General features: G+C 33.2%; 3 protein-coding genes across 3 annotated transcripts; 2 read left to right on the top strand and 1 right to left on the bottom strand.

The window, feature by feature from the left end:
- Positions 1–4,445: 4,445 nt before the first annotated feature.
- On the bottom strand, positions 4,446–5,376 carry LOC112028390 (self-incompatibility protein S1). The gene is made up of 2 exons (XM_024061075.1): positions 5,292–5,376; positions 4,446–4,909 (listed from the first exon to the last, which is right to left on the bottom strand). The coding sequence occupies exons 1-2, from the start codon at positions 5,374–5,376 to the stop codon at positions 4,446–4,448; spliced, it is 549 nt and encodes a 182-aa protein (XP_023916843.1).
- Positions 5,377–9,408: 4,032 nt separating this feature from the next.
- On the top strand, positions 9,409–10,977 carry LOC112028408 (probable xyloglucan endotransglucosylase/hydrolase protein 23). The gene is made up of 3 exons (XM_024061098.2): positions 9,409–9,796; positions 9,907–10,100; positions 10,345–10,977. The coding sequence occupies exons 1-3, from the start codon at positions 9,524–9,526 to the stop codon at positions 10,757–10,759; spliced, it is 882 nt and encodes a 293-aa protein (XP_023916866.2). The 5' UTR covers positions 9,409–9,523; the 3' UTR covers positions 10,760–10,977.
- Positions 10,978–16,354: 5,377 nt separating this feature from the next.
- On the top strand, positions 16,355–20,119 carry LOC112022308 (xyloglucan endotransglucosylase/hydrolase protein 22). The gene is given in 5 exon segments (XM_065766472.1): positions 16,355–16,873; positions 18,225–18,329; positions 18,332–18,425; positions 19,719–20,075; positions 20,077–20,119. Coding segments are annotated over 5 exon segments (888 nt in total). The 5' UTR covers positions 16,355–16,584.
- Positions 20,120–21,195: the final 1,076 nt, after the last annotated feature.

A 21,195-nucleotide genomic window follows, 5' to 3' on the forward strand; every position in this document is an offset into this window, starting at 1 on the left:
TTAATATTTTCCAGAAATCAAAAGATTTGTTGGAAGTTCTTCCAAATCCATGTTTCTTACAAAAAATTGGTATTCAAAACCTACTCCTCCTGATATTCAGTTTGAAGAAAAACCTTTTCAAACTCAATTCTCTGTTTCTGCTGAAAAAATTTATGAATGGAATATTGATGGTTTTTCTGAACAAGAAATTATTAACAAAATGGGACATATGTCCATGGTTGGTATTGCTTATCAAAATAATCATGATTTTGATCAACCTGAAATTGTTGACTTGCTTGCTACTGGTTTTTCTGGTACTCTTCGTGAATGGTGGGATTTTTATCTCACAGAAGACTCCAGAGACTCTATTAAACATGCTGTTAAAAAGAATGAAGAAGGTTTACCTATTTTTGATGATCGTATTGGCCAAGGTATTCCTGATGGTGTTAATACCTTGATTTATACTATTATCAAACATTTTGTTGGTGCTCTATCTAATGTTTCATCTCGAATTTCTGATTTACTGAATAATTTGAGATGTCCTAGTATGTCTGATTATAGATGGTATCAAGATGTTTTTCTTTCCAGAGTGATGTAGCGAAAAGACTGTTACAAACCTTATTGGAAAGAAAAGTTTATTGACGGTCTGTCTCCTATCTTTGCTCATAAGGTAAAACAAGAATTAATTGGTAAAAATGATTCTATTGATTATGATAATTTAACCTATGGTGATATTTTAAGCACTATTAAAAAACTTGGTATTAATATGTGCAATGATGAAAAACTGTTAAAATACCAGTTAAAAAATAAAAGAATATTTCATCAAGAGGGCCATGTTGAGACCACCAACGGATGAACCAAAGAGGCAGAGATCCAGTGAAATTTTTATCAAAGTTAACAAACCAGGAATGAGACATGTCTTCATTCTGGTGAAGCATAAATCTTGACCAAGCATTGATGTAATCAAAGTAGGAATAGGGGATGGGAGAAGAGGACATTGTTCTGGTAATACTGGGGGAAGGACCCCATTTTTCTTCAGTTATAACATTGACAATGTAAACACTGTGGTAAATAATTTTGGAGGTATCAATTTTGTCAGAAATGGTGTTAATAATGATAGATTTCTCATTGTGCAAGAGATCAGAATAATAATTCAAATTCTTATCTTTATGCTCAGGGATCCAGTGAAACCTTGGAGGAAAATAGCTTTTAGCAAGCTTGAGAGGATCAGAAATTGAGGCTCTGTTGGGTTCAATATATATATGTTGAAAGTAATGTAAGCAAAATAGATGAAAGCAATAATAAGGCAGTAGAACCAGCCAAGCAGTATATAACAAAATAATTCAAAGTAAATGAAAGCAATTTAGAACCGTCCGGTATGGCGGTAATCTGTCCAAGGTGGCGGTAGCAACAAGTAGTATAATGAACATAAAGTTAACTGAAAATACTTCTTTATTGAAAGTAGAGTTAAACACTTACAGTAGTAGTAGTGAATACAAGATCTCAGAACAGATTAACAGTTACAAAACTTGAACTAGTCCTAGTTACAAGGTTTGTAGGAACAAGGTAATAGTAGGAACAAGGTGAACAAGGTAGATAACAAGGAATTCTCTCAAAGAAGGTTTCTCGGAAAGAAAACTCTCTCTAGAGAAAATTCTAACAAAAAACTTCTGGTTTTAACTTAAGGGACAACCCCGCTTAAATAGGCAAAATTCGGAGTGAACAGTGTCATGAACAGTAAAAGTGAACAGTAATCCGTGAAAAGTAATCCATAAACAGTAATCTGTGAACAATAATTTTTTCCACTTTTTGTCATGAAATCTTCAGCAAATTTGGTAGAAGTGCTTCTGACTTAGAGGTGACAAAAAACAAAAAGAATCAATAGTGGTGCATGTAGGAGCATGGGCTTGAAAGTAAGGAATATGGTACGTATGATGTCCTTTTGTTTAGTCAAAGTGGGATTCATAAAGAACACCAATCACCAATTTTGTCAGACGCATGGCCATGTACAGGAATCTCATAGTAGGAGCATGGGAAAACACAGTGATTTCTTAGCAGGAGCACTTGAATATTGTAATATTTTTAGCCATTGTGCAGGCCAGACAAATAGAGAAATCAATCATCTTGTGACGACTAGACAGATAGAGAAATCAATCATCTTGTGACAAATCCTCAACATATTCATGCTCATGGTAGATAGCATACTGGTTACAAAATCCACAATTTAGAAGTGGCTTGACAACAGGATTTTTTGTAAGGAACTTTCTTGGATCAATATGACCAGCTATTTCTAAATGACGGACAGCAGAGACATAAGGTTTAATACCAAAAACATGAATTCTATTGTATTTCCTATGAAATGGTAGTCTCTCCATAATTCTTGGATAACATCAAGAATTTGATTATTGAAATAACTTCTCCAGCATGTTGCAAGAGCAATAGGATTTTCGAATGAAAGGAAAGAATTTCCCTCATACCATTGCCCTTGATGAGTGAAACCATTAATGAGAACGAGATGTTTTGAGGGTTGGACTTCTATCCAATCATCTCGGACCCAGTTTGGTAAAGTGCTCCAACATCTGATGGAAACAAAAGGGCTAGCAAGTTTTTTAACAGCCTCTTGAATTATTTGTGCGAACTGGCTAATTTGACAATGACTTGTTAACTTGAGGAGCCTGATAAAACCAAACTCAAACATCTGGGATAGCCAACTAGGGTCTCTGTCAACATTGTCATTTTTTGTTCCATCCCCATAGTTAACAAGAAGTCCTGGAAATGGATGCATTTGCTCATACACTCTGAGACTGTTTCCAAAGTGTTCCTTCCATTCTAGCTGGATAAGGACATTATCATTATCATCATCAGAATCAGGAATAGTGGCAGTAACAAGTTTTTCGAAATATTTCAACCATAGCTCAAAAGACCCAAACATTGCCTTGCTTTCCAGAATACGAGATTGTATATCTGTTGGCAAGTTGGCAACAACACTTCTTAATAGAGATGGGGTTTTAATACTCAATCTAGCATAATCAGTGCCCATTAAAGTCATTCTATCCTTTGAATGGATATCCTCTTTGCCAAAAAGTTGACCAATGTAGGCTTCAAGGCGAATCCTAAGAGCCTTATTTTCTGAAATAGGAATATTTTCTGTAATAAGGTTAGTTTCTGAAATAGGGTCGGCTGAAATAAGGTCGGCATGGTATCTTACACAAGCCGCATTTTGGACAGCAAGGTTAACAAGATGAATTTCGAGGGCTTGAAGGGTTCTTTTAAACAGGTTACAGTGGTTTCCAATAAAGGAGGCTTGAAGATTATCAAGAATAAATTTAATAGGTTCAGGAAGTTCGGAATAGATTCCATTGTGGAATTGTAATCTGTTGGATAAAACTTCCTGCAAAGCAATTATTATGTCACCACTGGAATATGTCACCGTTGCCGGGACAAATCCCTGAAGGGATGTTGATCTGCTGGATTTTACCCCAGAAGATGCGCCTTCATGCATTTTAAAAGGTCGTCCCGTTGGGAGCCTTTTACTTTGGGAATAGTCCTGTACAGGAGCTTTTCCCTTGTTTTTCCTTTCAGAGGGAGCCATAATAATCCACTTACTAGTGGTATAAATATAAATATTATTATTATTATCCCACTTATTAGTGGTATTTATCCACGCATCATTGCCTGATTATTAAGTATTATTATTATTTCCACATTAATTAAAATCCTAATTTATTTATATTGATTTTACAGTAAAACAAATTACAAAAGTAATTCTGGAAGGAAACATAATTTAAAAAAAAAAAAAAAGTATAACCTAAGGTTTGAAAGCATTATAAAAATAAAAAGCATTATAAAATAAGGTCGGAAAAAGAATGTCTGTCCTCAATAGTTGAGCATTTAGGCTTTTGCCATTTCTCTACGCTAACAACTTGTTGCAAATATATAAATAAAAATAAAAAACCTTGTTGCAAATCATTCCTGCAAATGATATCATTATGGTAATGTGGATATGGTACATTGGGAGACTTCTATGGGGGTAAGTCCATTAATCAGTGAAACAGCTTATTCAGTTGAAATTGAAAATATTTTGTTTATAATGTAGAAAAATGTTAAAAAAATAAGATGAATAGTACAGTGAGACCCATGAATAGTATCAAAAAGTGCAGTGAAACCTATGAATAATAACAAAAATAAGCTGTAAGTAGAGATAAGTTGAAAATTCAGCTCATCCCAATCTAGCAAAAATAAGATTAACAATTTCATATTATATAATTGTGTTCATATACAGCCATGTAACATAGATTTGTTCACAAGTACATCACACCGATCATATAATTGATTGACTTCTATTGGTTTTAAGTCCATCAATTAGAGGAAGAATTTTACTACACATATAAGGTACGTTCATATGCGGCTACGTAACATAGATTTGTTCACACAAAGTCTCATTCAGAATAGTATCAGACGCACAATTACCATGGAATCTCGAAATCCCACTTTTTATCCTTCTCATCAAATGCATATAACCCATATTTGCGAACTGACCATTTACACCTCTTGCGGCACTCTCGTGTTCTAATCTTCTTCTTATTGTTATACACCACGACTTGTCCCCTCTTCATTTGACCTTCCAGTTGAAACTCCATGTCGCATTCAAATTTTGTACCCCAGATGTTATTGTCTTTGAAGCTCCAACTGGTTTCCTGGGTAAAATTCAAAGTCTTAAGGCCTAAGTCATTGTCTTTGGACCAGCAATGAATCTTCAGCGGCAAGTGGTTTTCCAAGTCATTCCTAATGTATAAGTGTCTTCTGCCAAGGTAAAGTCCATAGCATGGTTCCAATGTAGCCACTATGATGAGCATAAATCCAAGAATGTTGCTCATCATGATTAATGGACTCATCTTGAAAATCACTATGCTTGTTGTCCTTGCACAATCTGTTAAAATGTAAGAGAAGATTAATGGGAGCATTTTCTTAATTTTTACTCTAAATACAGACAAGTTCATAACGAAACATATATCATGCAATTCATGCCTATTAAGGAGATAAAACATGCATTGCCAGTTGAGTTATAAAACTTTTAGTAATTGTTAAGCCTTTTCTCAATTAGCTACTTTTCCAAAATATATGTCGAATATATATAAGAAATAGCAATCCATAAACATGATTCTTTGTCCTTGAAGAGCATGCACTTGGAAAAGGCTTAACATTAATGACGAGCATAAGTACACCGAAAATTTAAAGAAAAACACCGAAAATCAAGAAAAATAAATAAACAATTTTTAGAGAAGAAAATAAAAAAGAATCTTGACATTTACCTTTAACACAATAGTGGAGTTGGGACAAGGTAATGGTAACTTTAATTGCAGATTCAACCTTGCCCCAAAAGCCTGTATCCGTCATGAATCATGAGGATGAAATGATTTTTATAAGGAAATTCATCCATTTGGAGAAATGAAACAGAGTGTTAGGAGGTTATCAAAGAGAGGCTCCGCAAAATTCATCCATTTGGTTTTCTTCGCGGTTTGTTACTTAGTTGCATTTCATTTCTAGAAAGGCCGTTGTTGTTATTGTTTCTTTTTCTTGAATATGGAAATTGTTGTTGTTGAGGTTGTTTTTTTTTTCTTCTTTTTTTCTTTTCTGTTGAGGAAAACTGAAAAAAGGGTACGCTTAAATTTTTTTTCTTCTTCTTTGGGTTACGTTTTTCTTCTCATTAATTAGTTTATTAGAAAGAAAATAAAAAGTGCCGGATGTAATAATTTTGTATAATCCTTTATGATGTTCATTTTCTTTTTTCCATATATGGATGGTTTTCTCTCTCTCTCTCTATCTTTTCTTTTCTGTTAAAACTTAAAAGTACTTAAAAAGTAGTATGTGTTTGGTAACCCTTTTTTTTTAAACAATTTTTTGTTTTCAATAACTATTTTCTATTTTACACTTCTCTGTTTTCAAAGGAAATTGAGAATAGCTTAAGAATTGTTTTCAAATTTGAAAATAGGGAAAAACCCAGTACATTTAATAAGGTCCAAGATTCAAATCCTAGCTTAAACAAAAATAAAACCCACACTCTCTCTTCCTCTTGTTTGAACTAACTAAACGTGTTTTTAATTTTGGAAACACGATAAAACTGTTTTTCATTTTCACAAAAGTACAAACTCTTTGCAACACTGCCTATGCCACAAGACTTGCCACGGACCCATTCGGCCACATTCATGGGACACCAGAACCGCATCTGATTCAATTTTTAAACACTGAATGCCCAAAACCGGCCCACCAAGTTAGCACACATCAGACCCATTAAGCTCGCCGCCACCACTTAAATCCGTCATCTTTTTACACCCTGATGAAGCCCAATTGGTCATGATCCAAAGCATGCCAACACAATTTTTTTTTTTTTTTTTTTTAAAAAAAAAAAAAAAAAAAAAAAAAAAAAAAAAAAGCCAATATTCAGAGGTTGTAATTTGGATTTTAGTAAAATAATTTTCATGAGGCACTCTTATAACATACCAAGAAGTCAAGTTAGGATTTAAGCACTGATTTAAAAATCAGACCAAACCAACTGGTTTAACCAAGAATTAGACATAGAACCAGTACGGTAAAAACCAAAAATAATCTTGCAAAAAATAGTGAAAACCAATCAAAAACCGGAAAATATTGGGAATTTGTCATTTTTTCGATTCATTGACCATTTTGGTTTTTTAAAACCATGAATTTAAGTATAGAATTTGGAGAAATTTTTCTAAAGATACACATTTTGAAACACTTTGTAACAACTTGCTATTTTATCAACTTGTAATTGGATGACATCAATTATACATGAGATCTGCACTTGATTAAAAAAAAAAAAAATCTAATCATCACTTGATATAAACACAAAATTTTATGGGTATGCTTAGGCGGCTCTTTGAGTCAGGCCTAGCCTTATGCCCCAAAATTCTATGAAAGGGTTTCAAGCTCTTGAAAACAAAAGGAGCCAAAGTTGTACAAAAGTCTCAAAAGTTGTTGGTTATAATTTTTTTTTTTTGAAAATAATAAAATGTAAAATAATTTTTCATTATTTCTCCAAACTCCTAGAAGGCCCACAAAATATAAGGCTAATAGAAATCCAACTCAATTGAACCCCTAAATTATTTCAGCAAAATAAAATAGTTATGAGTTTGTTAATTAAAGTGGACTAGCTTTTATCAATTGTAAAAGAGATTAATAAAATCTAAATAAAAGAACTTAATTAATAATTTTATATCTTAAGTAGAAAGAACATTGGTTTTCCACCCAAAAAAAAAAAGTTAAATAAATATTATTTAATTGATATTTCAGTATTAAAAAAAGAGAAAAATCTCACTTAAAAATTATCTCAATCTGTATTAAACTGTTCTTGGGTATACTTGATTTTTTTTTTTGGGTTAAAATTTTTGGTTCCTAAATTTTAACCTACAAGTAATTTTAGTTATTGAAATTTGAAGTGTTTGCTCTTAGTTCTTAACAGATTTAAAATGATTATTTATAACCCCCATTAGTCCTTAATAACAAACTTAAAATTAATGTTTTTCATCTTAAAACTTAAATTATCGATTTTAATTCCTAAAACAAACTTAAAGTTATCATTTTTAGCTTGTATAGAGTGACGTGTAAATTTATGAGCTGTCATGCCGAATGAGAGACTAAAACTTTATGAGCTAAAATGGCTAATCGACTAAACTTTTTACTTGTTTGGATGAGAACCGAGTAAACTTTGGGGGTTGGGACCAATCCAAATATATATATCGGAGTTTTACTATTTTTTCACTATAAAGTATGTTTTTCAATCTTAGTTAAACTAAAATATATCCCTAGTCCTCATGAGCTGTCAATCACTTTAATGTTACTACTCAAGCAGCGTTTGTCTCCTTCCAAAGTTCCATCCCCACCTACTCTGCCACCAAATGTACGGAAACTAAGGTCAAAAACTAAACAAAATCAACCAATTACCTCATTTCCATTTTCTCTTGATATTACTATTGAACTTACTACTGTTAATGACAAAAATATCCAACCAACCCTCCCATGCTTATCCATACATCCCAATTACAGCTGGCCTCTAAAGTTATATATTTAATTCCAAATATATCCTAATCAAATTGACTTAGTCAACTAAATAATAATTCAATTAAAAAAATTTAACAAATTATTTGTTAATTAATCATTTTTTTAAAAAAAATTATTACAATTTCTTTTATTTTTCATAAAAGTAATAGTATTATTTTTTAAAAAAAAACAAACACACATAAAAAAGAGAAAAAAAATATTATAAATTTTTTAAAATGATTACTTAAAAAATGCTTTAAGAACATCCGCTGTTCAGAATGATTCAATTATTATCATCTCAGTGCCTTTTTCAATTAATAGTACACATAATTTGATCTAAACGTGTGGTTTTGCTGCAACTTGTAAGCACTATGGGCGAGCGTGGGCCGACAAAAAGTATTCCTCGCAAGTAGAAATTGAATTGAAAATAAACCCAATCGTTGTTTATAAAAAATAAAAAATAAAAACAGAACAAAACCCAATCATAGTTTGCTATTTGGCTGGATATATGTTAATTTGCAATCGATCTTTATCAATAATAGATTATAGATAGAGGTTCTACTAGAAAGAAGTCCAACTATCCTGGTCACTGGTCTAATCCAGTAAGCCATATTGCGTAAGGCAAGTTTAAAGTGGACGAGGCACAACAAGATTGGTCTAAAAGGTCTCATCAGTAGCGACTGTGTGTTATCTAGGGAAGGTTGGATTGTCACTTGTAACATGTGTGACATGCACATTGCAAAACAACAGGTGAAATATTATACAATAAATTTCACAATTTTTTTTACTAACTATTGAAATTGTAAGTTATGATTTGTATTAATAAAAATAGTGTTAGTGATGTCAACAACCTTATAGACCAATTAACATTTTTTTTTATGTTTCTAACACAAATACCCGCCTACAAATGCTCTCTTTTCTATTATATTATTAAACTACTGCTCCAAAAAAAAAAAATACTAATGTTATGATCCGGTGAAAGTAATATTGTATTAATCACATTAAATCTAAAAAAAATACTAAAATTTATTATTAAATCTTATTACACATTCTCTATTACACGCTATAATATACAAATAATGTAAAATCGTATTTTGAAAATGCGAATTCAATTATAATTGCTAAAGGACAGCAATCATTTTAATTGAAAATTTCCCCCGACGTGATAGTGTGAGTCACGTAAACTTTGTGTAGCTATCACTACTCAAAATTTATTGTCTCTATTTGCATTTCAAAATCATAGCACCCAGTACTACTACCCTTTGCCATCTGTCTCCAGCTCTTACTCAAATAGAAGCCCCACAACTTGACATTGGGAGGCACCCTTCCAATGCGTATTCACTTATCTTTTCCCTCCTTTAAAATGCCAATTCCATGCACCACAATCTTCACCAACCCAACATTATTTCTCTACTATCTCAACCCTCTTCTGTCCCACACTAATCAATAACAATAACAATAACAATAACAATAGCAAAATCTCTCTATGGCTCCCTCTTCTTCAACATTAAAGCTGTTACTGACTTTCTTGGCTAGCTATGCTTTGGTTGCCTATGCAGGTAGCTTTGACCAGAACTTTGATGTCACTTGGGGTGATGGTCGGGGTAAGATACTCAACAATGGGGGACTTCTTACTCTCTCACTTGATAGGGCCTCTGGCTCTGGCTTTCAATCCAAGAATGAATTTCTCTTTGGAAAGATTGACATGCAGCTCAAACTTGTCCCTGGAAACTCTGCAGGCACAGTAACTGCATACTATGTAAGTATCCTTGCACTATAGGACTTGCCTGCCTCAATCTTTTTTTTTTAATCTTATATTATGTACTTTTTTGACTAATACAAGTATGTATTTCTGTGCTTGACTTGCAGTTATCTTCAAAAGGGTCAACATGGGATGAAATAGACTTTGAATTCTTGGGTAATCTAAGTGGTGATCCTTACATTCTTCACACTAACATATTCACCCAAGGCAAAGGAAACAGAGAGCAACAATTCTACCTTTGGTTTGACCCCACAACTAATTTCCACACCTACTCTGTTCTTTGGAATCCACAAGTCATCATGTAAGAACACTCTGTACCAGTTAGAATAATGGTTAAATTGTTAAATTAACCGTTTTCTAACAGTATAAATTGATTAATATCATGATATCAAAGCAGAGTCTGGACTCAGGATTGACAAAATAAAATTTAACTAATCAAATTTACCATTTTTTATTATGTATTAAAATTCTTTGAGCATGAAATTTTATTTCATGGCTTTTTTTTTCAACTTTGCATTAACTTGCTATTTTGCTGCTCATTTCAGCTTCTCTGTGGATGGTACTCCCATTAGAAAGTTCAAGAACTCTGAGTCGATTGGCATTCCATTCCCAAAGAAGCAGCCCATGAGGTTATACTCTAGCCTCTGGAACGCAGATGATTGGGCAACAAGAGGAGGGCTTGTGAAGACAGATTGGACACAAGCTCCCTTTACTGCATCATATAGGAATTTCAATGCCAAAGCATGTTTATGGTCTTCTGGGTCATCTTCTTGTAGTTCAAAGTCTCCATCTTCAAGAACTTCCAACAATAATACATGGATGAAAGAAGATTTGGATACCACAAGCCAAGCCAGGCTGAAGTGGGTGCAGAAAAATTACATGATTTATAACTACTGCACAGACACCAAACGCTTCCCACAGGGCTTTCCTCCAGAGTGTGCCATTACCAATGCATCGTAGAGATGAGAGTAACTACAAGATAACATAGTACCTAGGCCTGCTTCACAATTGTGGATTTTTTTTTTTTTTTTTTGGTGTATATTGCTCTTAGTTTTCACTTAGCGGGTTGATTATTTGTCGCACTCTTATTAGCCACTCTTATTATCTTGTGAGATAATATTATTGTAAGCTTGTATAATATATATTATATATCTTAATCTGATTAAAAAATTATTAAATATCGATTTTCTTTATGCGTGTAAGTATAGGGTTAAGTTCAAGATATACTTGGTGTAATTCTAAGCAATGTTACATTACCCAATAACTTATTATAACATTTATATTTTGAAAATCTTATCGTTAAATTATATGTTCTATATAGTCATAATTTTCATGTCAATTGGATGTTATTTATTATTTAATTTATAAACTCATCTTTTATGCATTAACAAAAACTTGAATTTAAAAAATTAATAGATGACATGGTTATTAATCTTTAATTATCTTGAAATTTTGTAAGTATGAAGAATATACAAAGATAATGTAATTTAATGGTAAATTTGTCAAAATTTGCATCCAATTAAAAAATATTGAATGGTGTAATATTACTTAAAGTTATATTAAGTGTAACTTGAATCCAACCTATATATATATAAAATATATCTTTTAATTTGTGCATATTATAATATATGTTTTCCTAAAAAAATGCTTAATGTGGGTATTATACTATTATAGTGAGCAAAATAGAAATAGAAAAACAAAACAACCAATTATTTTTAAGTTTTAGCACAAAAATTTACATGGCTTTACCTTAAGCTTAAGGCTAAATATATGATGTAGGAACGGCAGTTTTGCCCTGCCTCGCTTAACTTGCCCTTCCCCTGTTTCACCTCACACGGGTTTTTCACGCCCCGCAAAGGTGATAGGGTGGAGATGGGTAAGATTTTAGCCTTGTACCATGGAAATAGACGGGGATAGGTTTAGACTTTTTCGCCACACCCTGTCCCCTCCCCACTTGCGTTGTTAAGGGTTATAATTGTAAATTTTTCATACCCTAAAACCCTATTATTTAAATAATATATCAATATTAGCTTATTTTATTCTACACAATATGGTTCTCTGTCTTTATTTTGTTATGTGTTATACTAGAGTTTTTTTTTTTTTTTTTTGGTGATTGTCTTGTTAAATGCTTGGATATATATGGTTCTCTGTCTTTATTTTGTTATGTGTTATACTAGAGTTTTTTTTTTTTTTTTTTGGTGATTGTCTTGTTAAATGCTTGGATATATTATTCAATTTTTCTAAAAATTGATTTGATTTGATTTGATGGGATAAATTTAGTTGTAATTTCAAGTATATTTTTATTAATGAAATATGTTTCATTAAAAAAAAATTTTACTAATTGTAGAATAAATTAACAAAAAGTAGAGTTTTACGAGATTGGGCAAAGCGTCGCAGGGCTCCAAGGGGCGGAGATGGGGTGAGAAAGTTTTTCCCGTCATGCGAGGCGGGATAGGGATGAAGATAAAAGTTTTTCCCATCCTTCGACCCCACCTAGCCTCATTGCCATCCCTAATATGGTGACATTGAAGATAAAAGTTTCATTAACAATATAAGCATATTAAAGGTGACATAAAGACACTCCATACAGTACCCAAACCCAAAATGCATCCAAAGATCTCTCGCTCACACATAGTACACCACTAGGAAACCTAGCTTGCAAATACAAGTTGTGTGACTATATAAAATACCAAAAGCCGGCCGATCGACACTACAACTTTGAATTGATTTTGCTTAATTTGTTTGGACTATAACAGGGCATGCTTTTTTTACAGTGAAGTCATGCTTATCATTGTTGGCATATTGTGGGATATTGTGCATGCTTATTATGCAATCAGTGATAGGTTGAACATAACACTCATAAGTCATAACAAAGAGTGCATGATTATTATGCGATTAATTTCACAAGTTGAACGTTAGACTCATACATTCATCTAATATAAATAGGTGTGAACATTTTTACCTTACATTATATTTAGTATAAATAGGCAAATACATCACATCCAAACCATTTTTTTTTTTTCTGGCAATCAAACATAGTCACTGGCTCACTGCAACCAAAGGCCACTACTAATATTAATTAACTCTTGAACCCATAAACACCAAAGCCACTTCCACATCTTTTTATTGATCAAAGAACATGCCAATGGGATGGTTAAATGAAGCATTTGACCCTCAACCACAAGTAAAATACTTCAATATCCATCTTAGCAATTGAAACAGAGAGGACAATCCATGTAGGGCACATAATTCATCTGTTTATTTTTCTGTAAAATCAACTTATGTTTAAAATTGCTTATACCAAATATAAAACAGTTTTAATTATAAATACCTTATATTAATACTATATTCCTATAGTGTTGTAATATTTACATGTATGTGATGTGGTTAATTAAGTAATAAAGTCTATATTGGATACTATGGGGGGGACGAGGATCCAAACAGCTAATAAAATAGGTGAGGGCATTTATGAGGAGGTAAACCACAGGAAATATTGGCGAGATGTCCTCAAAAAGTATACATCTAACTCATACAGAAATTGAACAACCATAGTTGGCAAGGGCATCGAGGACATCTACCTAACCTCGAAAAGTTGAGAGTCAGAGTTAAAGGGAGCATGGCGCCACCCAACTTGGCTTTGAACAAGAAAGAGAAGAAAAAGGAAGGACAAATTAGTCATCCCCTCCGCATTAAATGTACTGCAACCACTTAGTTGGTCGCATTAATGGGAAAATGATCATGAACGGTGCCCACACAGCTCACACCTTAGTGTAAAAACCTTCTAGCAATGCCTTGATGGGACAAGTATTAGGAAAGTATAATCCTAATCCTCCAAATGTAAAGTCTAGATGCGTTTTGGCTAAACTATATATAGCCAAGAAACACCTAGATCAAGGGGAGTTCTTTTTGGGGAAAGATATTGGGAAAAGAGAGAATTCAATTATAACATCTTCCTTGGACTAAACCCGAGGACGGACACTTAGCCATTTCAAGGCTTTTTCTAGTTGAATATTTTTACTTCACACTTAAGATTGATCTGACCATCAATTTTTATCACATAACGAGTTCTTAAAAGTTGACCTTGTATTTTACCTCTAAAAATTAATTGTGTGAGCAAATAGTAGTACGATTAATACCTGCTAAATTTCTTTGTTTTACTTTTTGCCTGCCATAGATACTAATGCGAATAATAAGTAGTTAGTAAAAAATAATTTGACCCATACTCATTAGCTTAAGTTTTTAGGTGAAGTAGTGTCTTTGTACATTATACTTAACTAAATTAAAATTTCTCCAATGTGTTCTCTCCCCGACAAACATTTATTTATTGATATAAAGCCATAACATGAATGAGCCAACTCACTATTTGATAAGTTGGGGCTTCAACTGTAATCCAATGTCGCCATCTCAGTTAAACCTTCTATTGTGATTAGGGCCCTAGCTAGAGATGGACTTTGGCTCATGCTTTATAATGTAACCCTCTTTTTAAAATAAACTTGTTGTTTATCAAGCGAAAAAACCGTATTTATAACCACAACATTTTGGCATGGAGTACACATCATGTTAAATAAAAGGGGAAAGTACCAAAAAAAACCATACACTTTTTAATATGACATTGTAAACCCTAGACTTTCATAAATACCTAAAAAAACTCCAAACAAGCCTGACCCTCACAAATAAAATGCATACACAAGAAAGTCTAGTTTAAATTGTCTTGGGATAAGATTCCTTTGACACCCCTTGAACTTAATTTGGATAATTTCATTTACACCCCTTAATTTTTATTTTATCCAATTTAGTACATAAACATTAGGACTATAACAAATACACCCTCTATATTTTTATCTTTTTGTAGTAAGATTCCTTTAATTATATTTTTGTTGATTATTTGGTCCCTAAAAAATTTAAAATTGGTGATAGGAAAAAGTTAAGGGCGTCTTATTGCTATAGTATCAAAGTTTTGGTATTAAATTGGCAAAAAAAAAAAAAAAATTAAGAGATCTATTTACTACATTACCAAATTCATATGAATAATGCTAGAAATACAAACTATTTTACAAAAAAAATTTACAAATTGTTGATATAGTGAGCGATTATTGGTAAATAAAAAAATAATATTAATGGTAGGCTAAATGAAAACTAAGGGTGTCTGCGAGTTGTTAGGGTTAGTTTTGTGCGCAACTCAAAACTGACCCAATTAAATCGGGTGTGCAATTTCCAGACCTACCGTCGACTAGTGAAAGACTGGTCAGGTTCCCTCAAATTTGATAGTTTTCAGGTTGGTATGGTCAGTCTAGGTGGGTGGGTCAATCTGGCTCGTGGGTTGGATATGATTAACGAAAACCAATAAAAGGTTGAACATATCAACATTTTGTAAATATGTTATAAAATAATTTGTAACTGTATCATTACTCAATTTTTATATCAAATTTATTAAAATAAAAGTTCAAAAATTGTAAGTGCAACCATATATGTAGTGAGAATAAAATTTCTCAAGTTTTCCATTTAAAAGTCTAGGATTTAATGTATTCCAATGATTTTTTTTTTTTTTCTCATTTTCTCCTAAATAAAATTTTGACTTTTCCTTTTGAAACGCCCCCACCCTCAACCAAAAAGACAGAATAGAAAAGTAAAAAGTAACATTTGTGCAATGGGATAAGATAATTTGTTTTTTTATGTCCTTGTCGGTGTTGATTCCAGCCGTCGGTGCTAACGCATGCACATATCTTCTTCTTTTGACTTTGATTTTTCAAACAATCACATATGTTGCAGAAAGAGAACAATTTAAAATAGGCACACGTAACAATATATAATATCCTTTCCTATAAAAAAAAATAAAATAAAATAAAATAAAAATAATATGCTTCTCTAGTCTCAAATTGTTTGTCCTCTATTTTATTTTGAAATATATCAAAATATTATCTAATTTTTAAAAATAAAAATAATTAATTTACTAATGGTTTTATTACCCTCTTTACTTTATTTTTAAAATTAGTTGATAAAAAAATAATAAAATTAAAAATAAAAATAATTAATTTACTAATGATTTTATTACCCTCTTTACTTTATTTTCAAAATTATTTGTTAAAAAAAATAATAAACATTTAAAAAATTAATCTAATTGAGACACTATTTTAGTTGCCTCATTAAAAAGAATTTTTTTAAAAAAAAATTGATAAATTTATTTAAATGTAATTTTGTAAATTTATATATTTTTATAAGTCAAATAAGTCAATAAATAATATATTTTTTTAAAATTTGATTTTTTAAATAAGATGAAGAAATAATAATAATAATAATAATGTGCTAACGCTAACCCAGCTATGAAGCAGCTTTGTGATGCGTACTGTGTAGTACCGACCTCTCAATGCAAAACCAAAGCCAAAACCGCGTCCCATCAACCACAATAATATAACCCAAAAAAAACAAAATGGGTTAGGTTGAGTCTGATTCTGACAACCAAAAAATTCTTGTCCTTAATTTTTTTTTATGTGTTTTATTTTTGGTAGAAAATTTGTGATTGAGTTATTACTATCAGGACTAGGAAAAACGCTTTTGAGTTTTGACAGCTATCTCTTAAACCTAGCAACTGTCCATAGCTGACTTGACTAGTAGACCTTCCTATGTTACTTCCTCTTCTACTCTGTCCTTACGAAACGTATAACTAATTCACCATTCACTTCTCACTATTTATAAATACCATTCCAAGTTCTCAGCCATACTCATCGATCCCTTCATTTCATAAGCTCTTCTTACTCGTATTTTCAATTACCCTCTTTCATATATCCATGGCTTCTTTTCCTTCAACATTTTCAGTGATGCTGATGATCAGTACTCTTATGCTTGGTTCTTTGATATTGTCTGCCTCTGCTAGTAACTTGTACCAAGATTTTGATATTACATGGGGTGATGGCCGTGTTAAGATTCTCAACAACGGCGAGCTTCTTACTCTCTCCCTTGACAAAGCCTCTGGCTCTGGATTCCAATCCAAGAATGAATATTTATTCGGGAAGATTGATATGCAACTCAAGCTTGTCCCTGGAAACTCTGCTGGCACAGTCACTGCCTACTATGTGAGTTCTCCTGCTAAATCACCATTTGCCTCTATCTTCTATGATACTATTTTATTTATATATTCCATGCCTCAAGGTATACTAATATATATCATCTTTTTATGTGTGAATTTACAGTTATCCTCAAAAGGGTCGATAGACGACTAAGCTAAACGGCGAGCTTCTTACTCTCTCCCTTGACAAAGCCTCTGGCTCTGGATTCCAATCCAAGAATGAATATTTATTCGGGAAGATTGATATGCAACTCAAGCTTGTCCCTGGAAACTCTGCTGGCACAGTCACTGCCTACTATGTGAGTTCTCCTGCTAAATCACCATTTGCCTCTATCTTCTATGATACTATTTTATTTATATATTCCATGCCTCAAGGTATACTAATATATATCATCTTTTTATGTGTGAATTTACAGTTATCCTCAAAAGGGTCGATAGACGACTAAGCTGACACAACATATTACCAAGTTCACAAAATACAATAAATTACAAAGTGCCACATGTTGTTGCTAGATTTTATTATCACTATTCAAAAATCAACAGAAATTTGTCAAGTGTCATTGAAATAGAGGCATAAAATGCATGCAAAAAAAAAAACCAATCACACATCAGCATGTGTTAGCAATGACATAAGCATTGCACGTGTAAACGATGACATAAGCGAATCAATCAGGTTGTAACATGTGTCACCAATCAAATTCTGCCACAGGTCGCTCACCCACCTCCAAACTCCTATAAATAGAAGATCTGTCCACCAACTGAAAGACATGATAACAAATACCATTTGAGCACAATATGGGGTTCTTTCACTAATGCCCTCATATATTCAAAACCTTACACAAAACGCATCGACAACATGAGAATGCCAAATGAATACCAACCTCCTATCAAATTGTAGGAACTTAGGAGGTTGGTACCCATTTGGCATTCTCATGTTGTCGATGCGCTTTGGGTAGGATTTTGAATATATAAGAGCACTAGTGGGAGAACCCCATATTGTGCTCGAATGGTATTTGTTATCATGTCTTGCAGTTGTTGGATAAATCTTCTATTTATATGAGTTTAGAGGTGGATGAGCGACACGTAACGGAGTCTGATTGGTGACACATGTCACAACTTGATTGGTCTGCTTATGTCATCGCTTACATGTTCAGGGCTACTTATGTCATCGCTTACACATATTGTTGCGTGATTGGTTTTTTTTTTTTTTTTGTGCATGCATTTTATTCCCTATTTCAATAACACTTGGCAAATTTTTGTTGATTTCTGAATAATGATAGCAAAACCTAGCAGCAATACGTGGCACTTTGTAATTGACTGTATTTTGTGGACTTCGTAATATGATGTGTCAACTTGTGATAGATCGGGAATTTTTCCTTTCTACAGGGTCAACATGGGATGAGATAGACTTTGAGTTCCTGGGCAATTTGAGTGGTGATCCTTACATCATTCACACCAATGTGTTCAGCTAAGGGGCAACAGAGAGCAGTAATTCTATCTCTAGTTTGACCCAACCGCAAATTTCCACACCTATTCTATCCTTTGGAACCCCTAGCGCATCATGTAAGTGCCTACAAATCCACCTTTCCAAAATGTTAATACTAAGAGCATCCGTAGCAGATATTGCATAAAAAAATGCCATTTTAACACACAAAAAGTCTACTTTATTATTTTACCACATTATTTTACAATATCCCATTTATCAAATGTTTTACCATTCAATTCTATACATTAAAATAATATTTACTACACATTAAAATAATATATTACCTCCTCCCCATTATCATCAACAACATCGATGGCACAACCACCAGCTACCAATATCCATTGCCGCAACAACACCTCTACTGCAAACCAACCACCACAATTACTCACCAATATGGCAATATCAAATCAACCCAAATTGCAGCCTTTTTTTTTTTTTTTTTTTTTTTCCCATCTACCACAGATTGAACAGATTGCAGCAAAAACCCATAGATTGCAGCAAAAAAACCCATTAAAAAAAAAAAAAAAAAACCAAAATTTCAAGCTCACATCGCCAAGCACCACCTTCAACCACCAAATCCACCAACCACTAGCTGCTGTTAAAACCCACCACTAAAGACTAAACCCATAACCCCTGGTGGCAAACTCCACTAGCGACACCCATTTCGCCACGGTATATGAAACCAACCCATCACTATCGAAAACCCGGCAACAACTCAACCCGGACCCCGTAACCCCAACAACTCAACTCGAAGTTGAAGAGAGAGAGAACGACGAAGTGGTCAAAGGCTGAGAGCTGAGGGAGCCAACGGACGGCGTCGATGTATTTGGTTTGTGGGAATCTGTGGATTTGAGGTAGATCTCGGAGAATGGGAAAAGAATAGAGTAAAAGGGAAGAGGGAAGAAGAAAGAGTATGGGAGAGTGGAGATGGAGGCGGTGAATCTGTGATTGAAGGAAAAGATGAAAGAGATATTTTAATTGGGATGAGAGAGAAAGATGAATAAAATAATAATAAACTATATGCCATTACTTGTCTGTATTGTGTCAAAATTGTGAGGGTACTGTAGCATGTTGAAAAAGTTTGACACATTTAGCATATCTGATAAAGCTCCGTTTTTTGTGCTTGGTGTGCCAAATGCCAAATATTATAGCATTTAACACATATACCACAGCTATTGTGGATGCTCTAAGGACGCAATATTTTTCACATCACTTTCACTTGAATAGTACTTTTGTTGTACACCAATCAGAACCGTTCATATTACAGTTGTGAAAACCATTGTATTCATAGACTTACTGTTTCAAAATTGTCTTCTTTATTTATTTTTGAAAGGTTGTACAAGCTAATGAAATTTTATGCTCTGTTTCAGTTTCTCTGTGGATGGCACTCCCATAAGAGAGTTCAAGAACCTTGAGTCAATTGGTGTACCATTCCCAAAGAACCAGGCAATGAAGATCTACTCCAGCCTGTGTAATGCTGATGACTGGGCCACAAGGGGTGGGCTAGTCAAAACAGACTGGACACAAGCTCCTTTCACTGCCTCATATAGGAACTTCAATGCCAATGCATGTGTTTGGTCCTCTGGAGTATCATCCTGCAGCTCAAGCTCCCCCTCTTCTGCCTCCACTAGCAATGCGTGGCTCTCACAAGAGTTGGACTCAACTAGTCAAGACAGGTTGAAATGGGTTCAGAAGAACTACATGATATACAATTACTGCACAGACACACAGATTCCCCCAAGGCCTCCCTCTAGAATGCACCAAGTCATAGGGAAAAGAAAATATATAGCTTGTACATCAATTCTTTTATTTTTTGACAATCCCATTTGATTAATTAATTTGTATGCCAATGATATAATCAAATTATTTTATTCTTTTCATTTGTCGCCTATTTTCATATCACAGTATTGTCTATTATTTGACTTTGTTCAAAGCAGCAAACCCATTCTGATTAAAACACACACATTTAGGCCCAACCCATTCTAACCTAAAAAATAAAAATAAAGCACATTTAAGGCCAGTCTAACAGTTAATCAGGCTCAGGGATAACCAACCATAGTTTAGCCGACTGATCCAAGGCTTCAAGCCTAATGGTGCAGTATGGTTTCTAACGTGTGGTAACTGACCTTGCTGCATACATAATTACATATTTTAACCCATATTTGATAGGTCAAAACCAAATACACGAGTTAACATCTGTTTGCCAAGTCTGCCTATTTTTTGTCTATAAAGTTAATATTAATAGGCATAAAAAGTAATACAGATTAAAATACTTTTCTTTTATTCAAAGCGCAGTTATATTATACACAGTTTTTTTTTTTTTTTATTTGATAAATATGCGCGTGCACACACACATATATATAGGGGAAGGGGATGAGATAAGAGAATATACTCATACGCGAACACCAAAATTGTATGCGGCAGTTAGTGTCACGGAGCAAGTGATAAACCCCTTCTCAATACCACATCTTACTAATGTGAAATGACTCAACAACACTGAGTATCTTTTTTTATTTGATAAACACACACACATATATATATATAGGGGAAGGGGGATATATTATACACATTTTTTTTTTTGAGAAGGTATATTATACACAGTTAATTTCCAAAATATATCCAATATTCATTTCGGTCCATATCAAAGATCATGTATCATAATACTACAGTTCAAACAAATATTATATTCAAGCCTTTGATTCCTTTTAATAAATTTACACTCTTGTTTGATCCAAGCTTGAAAAAAATTTGGAATTTTTTTTAATACAAGATAAAATTCTACTCTAGCTTAATCTAAGTGTATATGTGTGTGAAGTTCCCTCCTAGAGACCTGAACCCCAGCCCTTA

This window comes from Quercus suber, unplaced genomic scaffold, assembly GCF_002906115.3.
Source record: "Quercus suber isolate HL8 unplaced genomic scaffold, Cork oak 2.0 scaffold_708, whole genome shotgun sequence".
Lineage (NCBI taxonomy): Eukaryota > Viridiplantae > Streptophyta > Magnoliopsida > Fagales > Fagaceae > Quercus > Quercus suber.

Coding starts and splice junctions, on each gene's coding strand:
- LOC112028390 (XM_024061075.1), bottom strand. CDS start 5,376: ATGACGGATACAGGCTTTTGGGGCAAGGTTGAATCTGCAATTAAAGTT. Junction 4,910..5,291: donor ACTCCACTATTGTGTTAAAG/GTAAATGTCAAG, acceptor ACATTTTAACAG/ATTGTGCAAGGACAACAAGC.
- LOC112028408 (XM_024061098.2), top strand. CDS start 9,524: ATGGCTCCCTCTTCTTCAACATTAAAGCTGTTACTGACTTTCTTGGCT. Junction 9,797..9,906: donor GCACAGTAACTGCATACTAT/GTAAGTATCCTT, acceptor CTTGACTTGCAG/TTATCTTCAAAAGGGTCAAC. Junction 10,101..10,344: donor TGGAATCCACAAGTCATCAT/GTAAGAACACTC, acceptor TGCTCATTTCAG/CTTCTCTGTGGATGGTACTC.